The sequence below is a fragment of the Ochotona curzoniae genome, unplaced genomic scaffold (assembly GCF_017591425.1).
Source record: "Ochotona curzoniae isolate NIBS_2020 unplaced genomic scaffold, NIBS_Ocur_1.0 contig_64, whole genome shotgun sequence".
Lineage (NCBI taxonomy): Eukaryota > Metazoa > Chordata > Mammalia > Lagomorpha > Ochotonidae > Ochotona > Ochotona curzoniae.
The window spans coordinates 12,204,095-12,218,745 of NW_024466502.1; the positions used below are offsets into that span (position 1 = coordinate 12,204,095).

Consider the following 14,651-nt stretch of genomic DNA (forward strand, 5'->3'; position numbering starts at 1 on the left):
CAGTTTGTGTTCCGATTAAGTTATTTGATGTAGTAACACTCGCAGGGCTGGGGAGGTCAGTTCAGCCATTATGGCGCCCTGCTACCAACAAGGACAACTGCCGTGGTTGCTGGGAGCTCGTGGACGGTCCCCAAGTAGGCAAAACTCGGAATCTGGAATCTGCCTTTCTTCTCAGTGCTGAACGCACTGTTTGGTTAATTCCCAGTAATAGCATACATTTATTTTTATAAATCTATTTGAGAGAAGGAAGGAGACAGAGTTCTCACATGCTCTTTCACTCCTCAAATATATGTAATGGCCTGGAAAGAGACAAGCCAAGGCTGCGAGACCAAAACACAGTCCAGGTCTCCCATAGGGGTCTCTGTAACCCAGGATCTGCATTGCCAGGAAGCTGGACCAAGCAGCCAATCCAGAACCAGGAGTCCAATCCAGAGTTGGAACCACCGGGGCTGTTTGCAATACCTATAAGTCTTATTTAGGTACTAAGATTAACTTGCAGCTATTTGTTGGGCTATGTTGAATCTTTTAAGCAAGAGTTATTGAGGCTTTTCTCACTTCACAATGAAGCATCATACATTCATATGCATTGGGAACGCTGAGCAGGAGAGGTTGACCAGCTGGATGGATTGAAAATAACATGTAAAGAAGAAGACCAATGTTTCACATGTTCTGGTTTGGGAGTCGCTCTACCTATAGACTGGCCCTGGGACAGAGGGGATTGAATAGTGAGAACTTAACATAGAAGGCAGGTCTTTGTGTGTAGGGAGTGAGCAGGGAAGTAGGAATGAAAAAAGTAATTATATTTCAGAAGCAAATACACATGAATAGTTCAGAAAGAGGATAATGAGTGTGTCAGGTGTTGTAAAAGGCAAAAAGAATGAAGACTGGGGGAAATATTGCTTCTTGGCCTTTTGGCTAAGAACAAGTGAAGACTGGGGAAATGGCAGATGTTGGTTTTAGAACCAGAGAACTGCTGGTGTAGAGAGGGGCAGGAGCCTGCCCTGCGAAGGGCTGTGGCATATTGAAATCACTGCGATTCTCTGTAAGAAAAACTGGCAGGTGTGGCCAAGAGTTATTCGCATTCTGAGCTTTTTGTGACTGGCAGCACTGACAGTAGTACTTCCAGTTCTCACACATTTTATCTGAGTCTTTAAAAGAAGTCATGCAATTGTTGCAAATGATTTTTGTCCTGGCTTCTTAATGGGTGTCCTTTTAAAAAAGCCCAACAAAGGTTTCTACATTCGCAGGTAGCACAGCCTCGCTGGTTTGATGTGACATCTGTTGGCGGTTCCCAGATATTAAAATGATGTGCTGGAGATAGAAGCAAAGATCAGGCTTGGGTGTCAGTTGATGCGCTTCCAGCACACCTTTGGTTGCTTTACATAGGGCGGGGAGTGGGAGGGCCCATTGTCTTCAAGTTCAGTCACGTTCTCGCCCCAAGTGTTTTGCTGTCCTATTTTTGAGCATGACATACACCCCTCTGTGTATCAGAGATAGAAGGAACTGAGTTCTCAGGCCGGGTGGCAGTTTCTACTCAGAAGAACCTCAGGGATTGTGCTGGTTTAAATAGGTAATCTACAGGCACTTTTGCCACCTTCTCCAAGGAACATGTTCTTGAAACAACTGGATCTTTCCAGACTTCGCTCCCCCTGCAGCTCTGCTCCCCCACCTTAACTGGCCACAAATGGAGATAGTAGAAGAGGAAAAGGTCCCTCTTGGGGACACTGATCTACACTTTCCTGTTCCCTTGGCATCAGAGATTGTTAACCAAAGCTCTGTGGTCACACCACTTCCTGTGGTTCACAGCCTAGGAATCCCCTTCCGGGAAAGCCCTGTCGCTCTCATCACCCACGTCCTGTTCCGGAGCTCTGTTTCAGAAGTTCTTGTGCTTGCAACTGCCCAGGAGTGTGCATTTCCCTGGCCACAGGGGAGATTGGGGGCTGGAGTCTCCTGGCTGGGCTATGTGTGAGATCCGCAGGTTTGGTCTGGTCTTTTTTTTTTTTTTCTATTTAATGCTGAGAGAATGTAAAATCGTGATGGTTTGCCACAGCAGAGCGTTTAGTACTGTGATTTCCTGAGGCCATTTGTGCAGTGTATCTACTCCTGGCAGGGTAATCCCCTGTGAAGCTTCCTTGCTGGGAACAGTTGGATTTTCCCTGAGTCGCACAACGTGTGAAGGCCTGGGATGAGCTGAGACTCAGGCCCCTGGATTCTGCGCATCTGATTGTACATTTGATCAGACCACGTGGCCTATTGATTTCATTTGTGTACCTATTAACTGGCTGTTTTAGGGTTACTTAGTGCAATTCAGGTAGGAGTTGATCAGATGAAATATTTGACTTTAATTAGGGTTTCCAGAGAGAGAGATGCTGAAACTACTGGTCAGGAGTGATATTCAGAGTAATTTTCAGCCTATGTAGAAGGCATCAACCAGTCAGAAGGGGCCTGGCCTTCCAAGAGCTGGTTTGGCCATAGCCTTTCAGAGAGGCCTGGCAGCAGCCTTGCCTGCCATCCTGTTAGCTCACCCCTTTGGGAGTTGTTTAATAGTGTAGCTGTGTTCGGCAGAGTAACGCCATGATGCATATCTGGATGTGAATGCCCTGGTGTGGATCTCTGTACTGCTGGGTGTCTGTGAGTGGGTTCCTTGCCATCTCCAAGTCCCCAATGACTATTCTGCAAGGTGGAACCAATATTTGCCGTAGTTTGGAGATGGTGTGTTTGTTATGCTTAACATGGTGCCTGCCACTTAGTTCTCTGTGTGGGAGCCCTCTTAGAAAGAAAGTGTGCATGAACCCTGATGAGCAGAGGAAAAGTCTTGTCTGGTATCTGCTGTTGGGAGACATGGAATGCATCGACCTGGGGTCTACCTAACACGTGGAGCCTGAGAGGAGTTGGTTCCTTGACTGTCTTCTGTAGAACGCTTAAGGCTTTCTTCAGCCAGGGTCAAACATGTAAGGTGTCCCTCTGTCCTCACTCAGGTTGGCCCCTCCTCAGTGTCTCTTCCTTACAAACATGGCTGTGAGGAACAGGTGTTTGGTGAAGTTGGGATGCCCACATCTCATGCTACTGGAGGGCCTGGGGTTTTTGATCCAGGTTCCTGCTGATGCATTCCTTGGGAGGCAGCAGGTGGTGACTTAAGTAGTTGGACCCCTGTTAAGCGCGTGGGAGACAGGGATTTGGTTCCCAGTTCTTGTCTTTAAACAACGTTTTTGTCTTTCAACTATTTAAAGACAAACCAAAACCAAAGCCTGGTTGTCAGCAGCTCTGCTGACCCCAGCAACTCACACGCTGCCCACCACAACCCTCAGGCCGCATGTTTCCTGTTTTGTGTCAGTGAGGACTTTGTAGTAAGGGGGTCATTGAATGGCTTCCAAGCCTCATAGTTCTTCCATAAGAGCTGCTTCTCTTTTCTTTTTTGCTTTTTCCTTATTTTTATATTATTTGAGAGGCATTGAGATAGAGAGATCCTATCTGCTGACCTACTACCCAAGTGCCAGCTGAAAGCTGAGAGCCACAAACTCAATTCAAGTCTCCCATGTCTGCCTCCCAACTCTGCATTAACAGGAAGCTGGGACCAGCAGTTGGAGCCTGAACTTGAACCCAGACGTTCCAACGTGGGATAAGAGCATCTTCTGCCAAATGCCCAGCTAGAGCCATATTCTTTATGTTTGCTTTATATATTGGTTTATATTTTTATTTAAAAGCCCTTCTACTTGTAAATCTTTCCATCTAAGAAAGAGCTGAAAAATCTATGAGTTTATGACATGTTATTAGCAAAAGTAGTTTGAGACCCACTGGACACTTTGTTCAAAAGTGGAACTTGTAGTGTAGTCTGTGTTTCTGAAGGATGTATAGTCTACACATGAATTCAAAAATAATACACTTGGAAAGTACTTTAGCTGCTTAACAGATGATACTACATCCTGAGACTATGGAAATCATGAAGCAGCCTGCAATAGATTGCCATCCTAAACACTGTGCTTGTAAAGTGGACCTGGCTCCTGGCTTTGCTGGGGTGTATTGTGCCTTTCCTTAGGCTCAATTTAAGCACTTAGTTGGATGGTTTCCTTCGTTATCATCATTACCATTAAATACTAAGAAAACAGGGCCCATTGCGGTAGCCTAGTGGCCAAAATCCTCACTTTCATACACCAGGATTCCATATGGGCATCTATTCTAATCCCGGCAGCTCCACTTCCCATCCAGCTCCCTGCTTGTGGCCTGGGAAGGCAATCGAGGACAGCCCAAAGCCTTCGGACCCTGCACCCACGTGGGAGACCCAGAAGCAGCTCCTGACTCCTAGCTTTGAATCAGCACAGTTCTGGCCGTTGTGGCCACTTGGGGAGTGAATCAATGGATGTAAGATCTTTCTCTCTGTCTCTCTTCCTCTCTATATATCTGACTTTCCGATAAAAATAAATAAATATTAAAAAGATGAAGGAAGCAGGCAGGCTGGGGACAATGACAAGTTAAGACACTGGAATCTCAGAAACACTGTTGGGGATGTGGGGGTGCATCTAGGTAAGCTGACAGCTTCTAAGGACTTTGCCAGATTTACCTACAGGCAATTTACTATCAGCCCTCCAAACACTACTTCTCGACTGTCAAAGGGGGAAAAAAAATGTGTTTGTGATCTGTATCTTTTATTTAAGGTGGCAGAGTCCACATGGAAAAGTTTCTGACAAAATGATTGAAATGTTTTAAAAAGGCAGAAAGAAAACCTTTCACTTAAATGATCGGTTAACAATTTAGAAATTCATGTGAAATTCACCATTCTCCCAGCGGCTATTGACAAGTCCGTCTCTTGTTGGACCTGTCGTGTTCTTGTGGTCAAGATGTCAGGGTTGTGAGAAGAGGAATTGAGGAAGTGGGGGCATGGTGTGGGACTGACGCCAGGTGGACCTCCTCCGTGGAGCTGGGAATAGCCAGTGCCGGGGCTCAAGCGTATGGCCTCGTCTGCATTGCTCCTGCTTCCTCTGCTGGAGCTGTGTGATAGACAGTTGGTCGGTGGGTTAGCTCCCTGGCCACCTTCAGCCAGTGACCCGTGCTCCATGCGGAGGAGGTTCCTGAGAAGGGCTGCCCAGTCATCCAGAGCCTGATCAGCAGGGATAAGGAAGTTCAAGTCAGGGTAGACTGCCGTCAGCCAGAGGGAGGGAAAGTGCAGAGGCTGAGGTCTGGGTGAGTGAAGCGAGTGGGGCCTGAGGTTTCCTGAAGCAGGACGGAAGCCAAGGGAAGGCTCTTGTTGGAGTGTGCATGCGTGTTCCAAGCGGGGAAGGCCCATCTCTTCCAAGTCTCTCTCTCTGCTGTTCTTAATGATAGCTGGCCGTGATACAGAGGAAGAAGGTAAATGGGACTCTCTTAAGTGGACAGTTAAGACCAACTGGTAATTTTATGTGACTTTTTTTCCATTTGATTGTTTTTGTTTTAAGATTTGCTTATTTATTTGAAAGGCAGAGTGGCAAAGAGAGCGAGAGACAGAGATCTTTCATTCTCCGGTTCACACCCCAAATGGCCGCAAAGGCCATTGATGGGCCAGGAACTTCTTCTGGGTCTTCCATGTGGCTGACCAGGGCCCAAGGATTTGGGTCACCTTCTGCTGTTTTCCCAAGTGCGTTGGCAGGAAGCTGGTTTGGGAGTAGGGTGGCTCGGACTTGAACCAGCACACTTAATCCGGGATACTTGTGCTGCAGGCCAGGTGGTAGCCTAAGTCCTATGCCATGATGCTGGCCCCATGGAAGGATAAAGGACTTCATGGTGCCTGATTCCTGCCACTCTTTCTGCTTGATGTCATTCTGTGAGCCTCCCCAATGCGGAAGACCTTCTGTCCTGGCCCATCCCTAACTATTGCAGCGGTTTGAGGAGTGAAGCAGTGGATGGGTGATCTCACTTTTCCTCTGTTTCTGCTTCTCTTTCACTCTGCCTTTCAAATAGGTAAGTTACGTTGTGAGAATGGACTCAAAGGAACTCCTGACATAATGGATGAATCTCAAGAACTTCAGACTAAGTGAAAGACTTATGACCTGATGTAGTATGACTCCTTTTATATGAAATGAGCTGCAGGGACACAGCAATAGACAGGAAATAGACTGATGATTGCAGAAGAGCTGGTGTCAGTGATTTTACAGCAGAATCAAATGTCTTAAAATTATTTTTTTATGTTGATTGCATCCATTGATAAAATTAGTAAAATTCATTGAGTTTTATACATGCGTGAATTTTGACACATGTGTCAATAAAAATGCCTCAGGCAGGACCTCAATACTTACAAGTATCTGTGTACTCCTTGGTTTTAAAAAAGAATGGGGCTCAAACTAGATGTTGATACGTCTAAATTTTTAAATTCTAGTTTGATTTTAAGGAAATTGAGGAATCTGATGAGAATAAAATTAGAATCAGTTTAAAAATAGTTTAGACTACTTTAGGTTTAGCTCCTAAACTGCAACCACTTATGAATTAATATTTTGACAAGATGTCTCATTTCATCTTTTTGTCGGTAAAATAAGAAAGCCTGAGCAGTTGGGAGAACTCTGATTTGGTTATATGATATAAGAGCTGAAGGCAGGATGGTTTTTCTCAGCCACTTAACCTTTCTGCCTTTTTTACCTCTGTACTTTGTTCTCACATGAGTAAGAAAAAAAAAAAAAAGAACAAAAGAGACAAATGGAGGGCCCGGCAGTGTGGCCTAGTGGTTAAATTCCTCGCCTTGAACGTGCTTGGACCCCATATGGGTGCTGGTTCATATCCCGGCAGCTCCACTTCCCATCCAGCTCCCTGCTTGTGGCCTGGGAGAGCAGTTGAGGACAGCCCAAACCTTTGGGACCCTGCACCCCTGTGGGAGACCTGGAGGAAGTTCCTGAATCCTGGCTCTGGATCAGCACAGCACCGGTCATTGCACTCACTTAGGAAGTGAATCATCAGATGGAAGATCTTTCTCTCTGTCTCTCCTCCTCTCTGTATATCTGATTTTGTAATAAGAATGAATAAGTCTTTTTAAAAAAGAGAGAGAGCCAAATGGAAACGTGCCCATCTCACATTAGAGCCCCTTTTTGGACATTTAGGTTGTTTCCTGCTTGGCTTGCTGAATAGTGAATGCTGGGTTGCATGAGTGAAGCACTGAACATCCCTTTGGAATACTTCCTAGATGGAATTTCTGAGTCAAAAGGGATGTTCTCTAAAATTGTTGATACATATTGCTCAGCCTAAATATGTATTGCTATATATATTGCTACCCTTGTACCATGCAGGAATGGAATGCTATCTATTTTTATTAAGTGTTAGTTTAACAATTAAAAGATTTTGACGTGTTCCAGCATATCTTCTACATCATGTGCAATGTGTCTGAGAAGATACAGACAGTACTTGGAGTGGTGATTTTAATCCTAGTCATGGATTAAAACTGGCTCACAGTGCAGAGGAAGTGACCAAGGCTGACTCTTGTGCCTTGGGAGGGTTCATTGAGTCACCACCAGGAAGAAGCAGTAGGAGTCTGGGATGGCCATGATCAGCTTCCTTCAAGTGTGTGGAGCGTGTCAGGTCAGGAGAAATGAGCGTCCTCTTCTTGAGGCTCTCAGGGCAGAATGAGCAACGGGAACAGTTGGATATTTCAGACGGCCAAGAGTCAAGCCCTTTTCCAATGAAACAGTGGGAGAGTAGATTGGATTATCTAGGAAGCTGACCCCCTTCTCTCTACATCCCTGGACACGTCCCAGCCAAGGGTCAAGTGTCATTTGGGAAAGGAAGCACGACGTCCGTGGAGAGAGTGCGGCGTAAGGATTTGATTGGGAGACCTCCAAGGAAATGACTCCAAGGCCATAACAACTTTAAAGACTGGAACCTAGTGCAAAGCCAGATGAAAGTGATCTGCAAACATCGTTTGTTCTCTTGTTTGTTAGAACCTGCAGGTAGCTACTGCACTTCTCAGCTCACAGCTTCTCCATTCAGCTCACCTGAACATGCCGCTCTTTGACACTGAGCTCTGTTACTCAGCAGCTGCTTTGGGAGATGCCTTGTTTATGGCCTCCCTTATTTCATCCTGTTTGCCAGCCATGAGTTTCTCAGCCCTTAACGCTCAGGCCTCTGGTAGAAAGTGGAGGGGGGATTTTTCACGTGCTTGTCTTGGTGAGGCTTTTCTTTGATTCTAATGTTACCTCCATTGTGTTAAAAGGTTTTTAACATTTTCATTGAGGAAATACCAGATATTTTAATTACATCTCTTCATGTGTTTTCATATATTTTTTTCTTTAAGTTGGTGTGGATAAGAAAAACAAACAAACAAAAACAAAAAAAACAAATGGGCCACCAACTCCACAGCAGTATTGGGAGGAGTTGCCCATTGGACTATACTGCTTTGCAGGCGATGAATTGCTAGCCTGACCCTCCCCTGCCCCATACGCCAGGGGCAGACTCTTGAGCTGCTCCTGAACTGAGTTGCCAAGGGGTATGGCTTCCTCCCGGGGAGGAAGAGCCTGCTGGCAGTGCACACTGTCCCATCTTTAACAAAGTGCTGGCCCCGTGACCAGGTTCTTTCCAAGCAGCTGCCTGTTGAGTCCTCAGGACGGCTCTCTACCAGAGGTGTTATCAGAGGCTAAGCAAATGGGCACTGGGCCTGCTAACAGCGGAGCCTTCTAGAGTCCCTGTGCCCTAGTCAAGAGACAGGACACTCAAGCCTCAGCTTGTCTACGGCTTGCACACCCTGCACTTCCTTGTACGTTACCTCCAGCCAACACGGTGGGGTCCCACCCCTCACCCGTGGATGACTTGCCAAGGCTTCCTTTAAGAAAGCTGCCAACGGTCTACATGACGGATGGGGAATGTCCAGTGTGCAGGCCGTGAAAGGGTTTAAGAAGTTGGTTGGTCTGTGCCTGCCAGGGCAACAAAGGTAGCACTCTAATGTCAAGAAAACAGGCTAATTTTTAAGTTGCTAGCTTTGGCCAGCAAATGATGTTATACGTATCCAAATCAAATGGTCCTTGGTAGAATAGTTCATGACCTACCCCTAGACAAATACCATTTTTCAGCATTCCCATCAAAATAGTTTCTGTGTGTGTCTGGGAAGCTTCAGTATTTTTGAGTGGAATCAAAAGAGTGACAGTTACTCATATCTAGTTCTGACCTTCCGTTTCTGAAGCCTTTATGATATACCATTTCTTACATTCTGCTTGGTAGGGGAAACAAATTCAAAGATAAAAAGGAATCTTAAATAATCGTCCCTTTTCCTGCCTGCCTTCCTCTTGCCTTCTTGGATGCTTAAGAATCAGACGGAGTTTGTGACGCTTAGCTCACGTCTGAAAATAATGACTTGTACTCAGGTAACTGACAACTTTGGAATGGCAGGATTCCAACTCTGTCCCGAACAGAAGGTGTCACGGAACATTCGGGAGGTGGGGGCAGCTGCAATTATACCACATTAAGAAATGTATCACCTGCAAAATCTTTTCTCACAAGGAAAGCAAAATTAACACAACAAATAGGATAAATTTGTATATCTCACCTTTACCTACCCAGCACCTGCTTGAAAGTCCAAGGTGGGCTTTAACAGTTAGGGCCCCTGGAAGCCCACCAAGTCTCCCCAGTACTTTCACTGGTTCTTCCTCTTGTTCTTTATGTCATAGCCATTCCTCTGCCATTTATTTGCTTGGTATTTTTTATTTCTAATTGGGGATCATCCTATTAAATTTTCTTTACTACTGACATGGGCTTATTTTGGATGAATGCGTAATCTGTTAAATGCATATGTACTTTGATTGGTTGGTGTTGTTTCTTTATAGCATCTGTCTGGGGAAATGACTAATTTCTCACATCCTGATTTTGCAGGACGAATTTTGAATCGTTTCTCCAAAGACATCGGACACATGGATGACTTGCTGCCCCTGACATTTTTAGATTTCATCCAGGTAATGTAACAGGCATGTCACATCCTCCAATGGGAGGCTGATGTCTGTGTTTTTCAAGGCCTTTTTGTGGGGAGTGGGGGACGAGGGCGGGGCCCCGTGATGTGTAATGTTACCTTATAAAAGGCCATGTTTATAGAAGTAAGGTGTGGCTGTCATTGGGCGGCTGGGTTGGCGTGAGTAATGCCTTGTGTGTGGGAGTGGCTACCCAGTCGTGTCAGAGTTGGTTCGAGGCAGCTAACATGCTGGAGTGGCTCTCCATCTGCCTCCCGGGGATCTGGCGTGCATTTCGCTTTACTGTGAACACATTTCATAATATAGAAACAATCACCGCTCACGGAAAGATAGCCTAGATTAACCAAATTATGCATTGTGTTACCACAAAGGGCAAATATTTACTGCACCGTTTTTTTGGGGATAAAACCAGGTGTGGTTCCTTACAAAGAAAAGATTAGTAATAATAAGGTGAAAATAATACTTTGTTAGCTGGGACAATGGGGAGCAGTTACAGCACACACAGAGCCTCTAAAAGCAAGCATGTTTAAGCCAATCATTTGAGTACAGGATCAAAGTCATCTCAGAAAATGTCTTTTTTGTTTTTCTAGGCAGCTTTTCTTTTCACACGTTGATTGCTCTGTCTTAAGATGAAAAAAAAAAAAAAAAAAGACAACCACCCCACAGAAATACCTTCTGCATAGAGCAGTGGTTTTGCCTGTGAACTTGAGGTTCTTAATAATAATGTCAGGTCGCCTCCTCTCTCAGCTCTTCATTCAGCTGTGTCGCCCTCGTGGCCCTATTTTTCTGTTGTTTAATTCTGTCTGCTTTGCAGCAGTTCAGACTGGAGAGCGTTCTTCTTTTCCGAATGTTTGTTTTAGAGGTGAAAGGCCTTTAAAACCTCTGCAGCTCTGGCTGACACTTCCTGAGTTTGAACCTTTTCCTTTTCCGCTTTCCCTGTGTGCCAGTTTGCAGGCATTTTGATCTTGAGCTGAATCGCTGGCCGGAAGTAGTCATGCCACAGTAGGGGGTCTGCAATCCTGGCCCCGGGGAGGGGAGGAGACCTCTCCCCCCACCCTCCCCATGGATGTTCCAATGCTTGTTATGGCAGGGCCTCCAGATCTCACTTGTGGAGCCATGTTCAAAGAAGAAGTCAGAAGGACTGAATTTGTAAAATGATCTCTGTGAGATAAGTTAGGGGCAGCCCTGAGATGATGACAGGAATTCCTGCAGGTCCCACACGAAGGTGGCCGTGAGTGACGGCAGGGAGCAGGCAGGTAGATGTTTACTGCACATGCAAGCCTCTGCTGCTCTGCTTACCCTTCTCTGCTGCAGCTGCAAACTTGCTTTCAAAATATGCCCTGCTGGGCCTGTCTGTGCCATTCCCCAGAAGCACCGTTTTACTTCCGGATGGGTTCATTTTTGACACAGGTTACAGATGGCTGTAAGAACGTGTTTCATGCCTGATTATGAAGTGCTTGGAGATTTCGTGAGAGGTTCTGTTTCTTGGGAGGTACCGTGCCCTCTGTGGCCCACCGTGTGCTCAGTAGGACGGGCCCTTCTCAGAAGGAGCCCACGTGGAGGTACAGGGATGCATGACTTGCTTTCACTGTTAACACATACTCAGCAGTGTGAGAAGTCTACCATCCTTACACTTTCTTTTAGCTGCAGAGACAAGGGTCTTTTTGTTGTTGTTAATATCTGTTCACATCTTCTCAGTAAACCTGTTGTTGAATGCTCCCTGGTCCCAATTAGCTGATTTCTTGGATGTTTTTGTCTACAAGAAAGGGCTTTTATGGAAAGGATAACTCAGTTATCAATTATGATAAAGACCTATTGTCACTTGTTTTGTTTGCAGGTGTCTTTAATAAGGCTTCCCCTAATCCCTTCAGGAAGAAATATTTTCTCCTTTTAAAAACTGCATTAGCTAAACAGAAAAGCTCTGATCCCTGCCATTGTTGCTGACTCTTTGAGAGACATCTCCCAACATTCATTGTTTAAATGGCTGTCAGGAGGAATCAAGTGAGACTTAGCCAGCAGTGCCACGGCTGGCTCGTCTTACTCTGTGGCCCGAGGTCTTCGCCAAGGGCCTGCGTTCGGATTTGACTGAGGTGTCACGCTGTCATTTGGATCATTTCGAAGTTTGGGGGCCTGTCACTGTAGCAGCCAGTGAAGGTTTCTGCGAAAGCCACAAAAGTGAATTTAACCTGCCCTGCAATAAAGGCTAATAAAAAATCTTAAGTGTAAATTGATTTTTTTTTTAAGTTGGATAGGACTGTGGAAGGCTGAAAACAACCTAGTAGTGTTCTGAGACTCTTAATGGAATCATGTAAACTTAAAATCAACACTATTATGGTAAGCACATAGAATGAAAACTAATTTTCCAAATCAAATACATTATATTCAATTCATTTTCCCCAATCAACCAAATGTTGAAAACCTGTTAGTTATAACAGCAATCTCCTGGAAATTAATTAGAAGCCTATTAGCTCTGCTAGCTGAGCCGAATGCAGGGGGTTGCTCGCTACATTGCTAAATAGTCTCCCAAATGACAGCGGGGCAAGGTCAGAATGAGAGCCTGGCTTTTTGCTTCTTCTCTTGGGAAGGGGGTGCAGAGTGGTAAGGGCGTCTGTGTCTCCAAGAAAAAAAATTTTTATCAACTTTGACCTTGTTGTCTCATAAAAGTTAAAACTGCACGTGCCAATCAGGTGGAACACACCGGTGGCGTGAGCATTCTTCGCCTGAGTGCTAGCTGCCGTCAGCAGCCGAGGCTCTGCCACGGAAATGACTGGCGCGAGGCCTCTTGTGGAGCTTCTCAGTTCTAAAAGATTTGGTTAGCCCCTTTCAGACGAGGTGCAGAAAATACCTGTCCACCTTTGGGTTTCATTTTGTTTCAAATGTCTCATCAATAGCAGTAGCAGCGAGCAATGCTTTTCTGTTTAGCTAATACTATTTTTGAAAGATGAAAATACTGCTCCTTCTGTTGAATCAGTCCTCAAAATAGCCTTGGCTGGACCAGGCCGAAGCCAGGAGCCCAGAGCGTAAGCCAGGTCTCCTCTGTGGGTAGCAGAAACCCAAACACTTGAATCATTACCTGCTATCTCCGAAGGTGCATTGGCAGGGAGCTGGATCAGGGTGGGACTGGACCGGCCCTGAGATACGGTGTTTGGGCATTCCGAGCAGTGTCTCAACAGGCTGTGTCACGATATCTTTCCTTCTGCCTTTGTTTCTGATGTTGTTTGCAGGATGCACTGCTGACATCAGAAGGTCCTGCGTTTGAATGTCTGTCATCAGACTATCGGTGAAAGCCATTAGCAGCTGCTCTCATTCCCAGAGAAATCTCCCGGAGTTAGGGCATTTATGCCCTAGGACTTGGGTTTGACGGAAGCAGTGGAGGGTTAGAAGCACTAAGACTTGCCCCGTTAGAAACCCCTTTGGTGTTTCCTGGTTTCTGACGGACAGGAATACCACACAGCTTCTCATAGTCTGAGTCCGAAGGTGCTTGGCAGCGTGTGTGTAGTGACAAATAGAAGGACGAACAAACTCCAGAGTCAGCTTTATAAAAGAGTCCACTCATGGGCATATTCAGACAAATGCTGCATTTCCCAAAGACAGCTATAGGCTCATGTTTTTCTGCAGAATTAAAATCGATCAGCTATAGAAGGAAGTAGTGGAATTACTTTTATTCATGTGACGTTTTAATCCAGAGGATGTGTGTCTGATAACTTCTTGTGTAAAATAAAGGTAATTTTGTGGATTTTTATGAGAGTTTAGAACCACGGACCATTGAGTTAGAATGGAGCTGTGTTTCTCACTGAGTCCAGGGTCGAGATATTGAGGAGAGAGCACAAAGAGCAGAGCCCTCCCTTGGTGGGGGGCAGCGGGCATCATGTAGAGGCTGTGTGCCCTGCAGAAGAAGATCAGAAACCAGAGACAAGGGTGGGTGTTTGGCCTAGTCCCCTTGTCCAAGTGCTTCGTTTGCTGCCCGTCTCAACTTCCACCTCGCTGCTACTCTAGACCCCGCTGGGCAGCTGGCTCAAGGGATCTCATTCTTGCCATCTACCTGGGAGACCTGGGTTGAGTGCCTTGGCTGGAGTGAGCCTTTAGGTAGTGAACCAATGGAAGAAAGTCCCCTCTCTTTGCATAACAAATAAGTACTAATCATTGAGCTGGGGATACTTTTTATGGTTGCACTGATGAAATGACTGGAATAAGGAAATTCTGCTTGAAAGATCAGTGGTTTTGCTGGTTATATGGAGGTCTTTGACCCAATGTGTTCTTCAGACTTTGGCAAGATTTGTGTTTGTGAACATCAACGAGGTTTTGGCTTTTGCATTGTTAGCGCCTTGGCTTCTGTGTAGGTGGCTACAGTGACACAGCTAATATTGAAAATGTACATCACACTACTTACTGTTCTTGTTTGTTGCTGTTCCGTGTTAGGTGGCGGATGTGGAGGGGCAGGGGTAACCTGTCTGTGGCATTTTTCACGTGGGTACTGGCATGGAACTATAGTGACTGGAATTGAAATTTTGATGGATAAGGCCATTTGCAAAGCTAGGCCTGGAATCCAGGGTCTTATTTAAATATCTGCATATCATAAGATTTAAATAAACCGTTTGGAAATCATGTGTGGAATACAAAGCAGCAGTGTGCAGATTACCTCAGGGTTGCTGTGGGCTTATCAGATACCTTGGCCAGGGGCTGCCAATACACATCTGGTTTATAATTGTTCAAACACGTTTTGTTTGTTTGCTTTGCTCAAAAAAT

The 14,651-nt window shown here is 45.5% G+C and overlaps 1 protein-coding gene across 7 annotated transcripts in view; it reads left to right on the plus strand.

Annotated features, from left to right (window-relative positions):
• ABCC4 (ATP binding cassette subfamily C member 4) overlaps positions 1–14,651 on the plus strand; it is a 234,314-nt gene that overhangs the window by 142,689 nt on the left and 76,974 nt on the right. For all 7 annotated transcript variants that reach the window (XM_040991240.1, XM_040991237.1, XM_040991242.1 and 4 more), the window contains one exon: positions 9,814–9,893. In XM_040991240.1, coding sequence (XP_040847174.1) covers positions 9,814–9,893 — 80 coding nt within the window. The remainder of the gene's footprint in view (positions 1–9,813; positions 9,894–14,651) is intronic.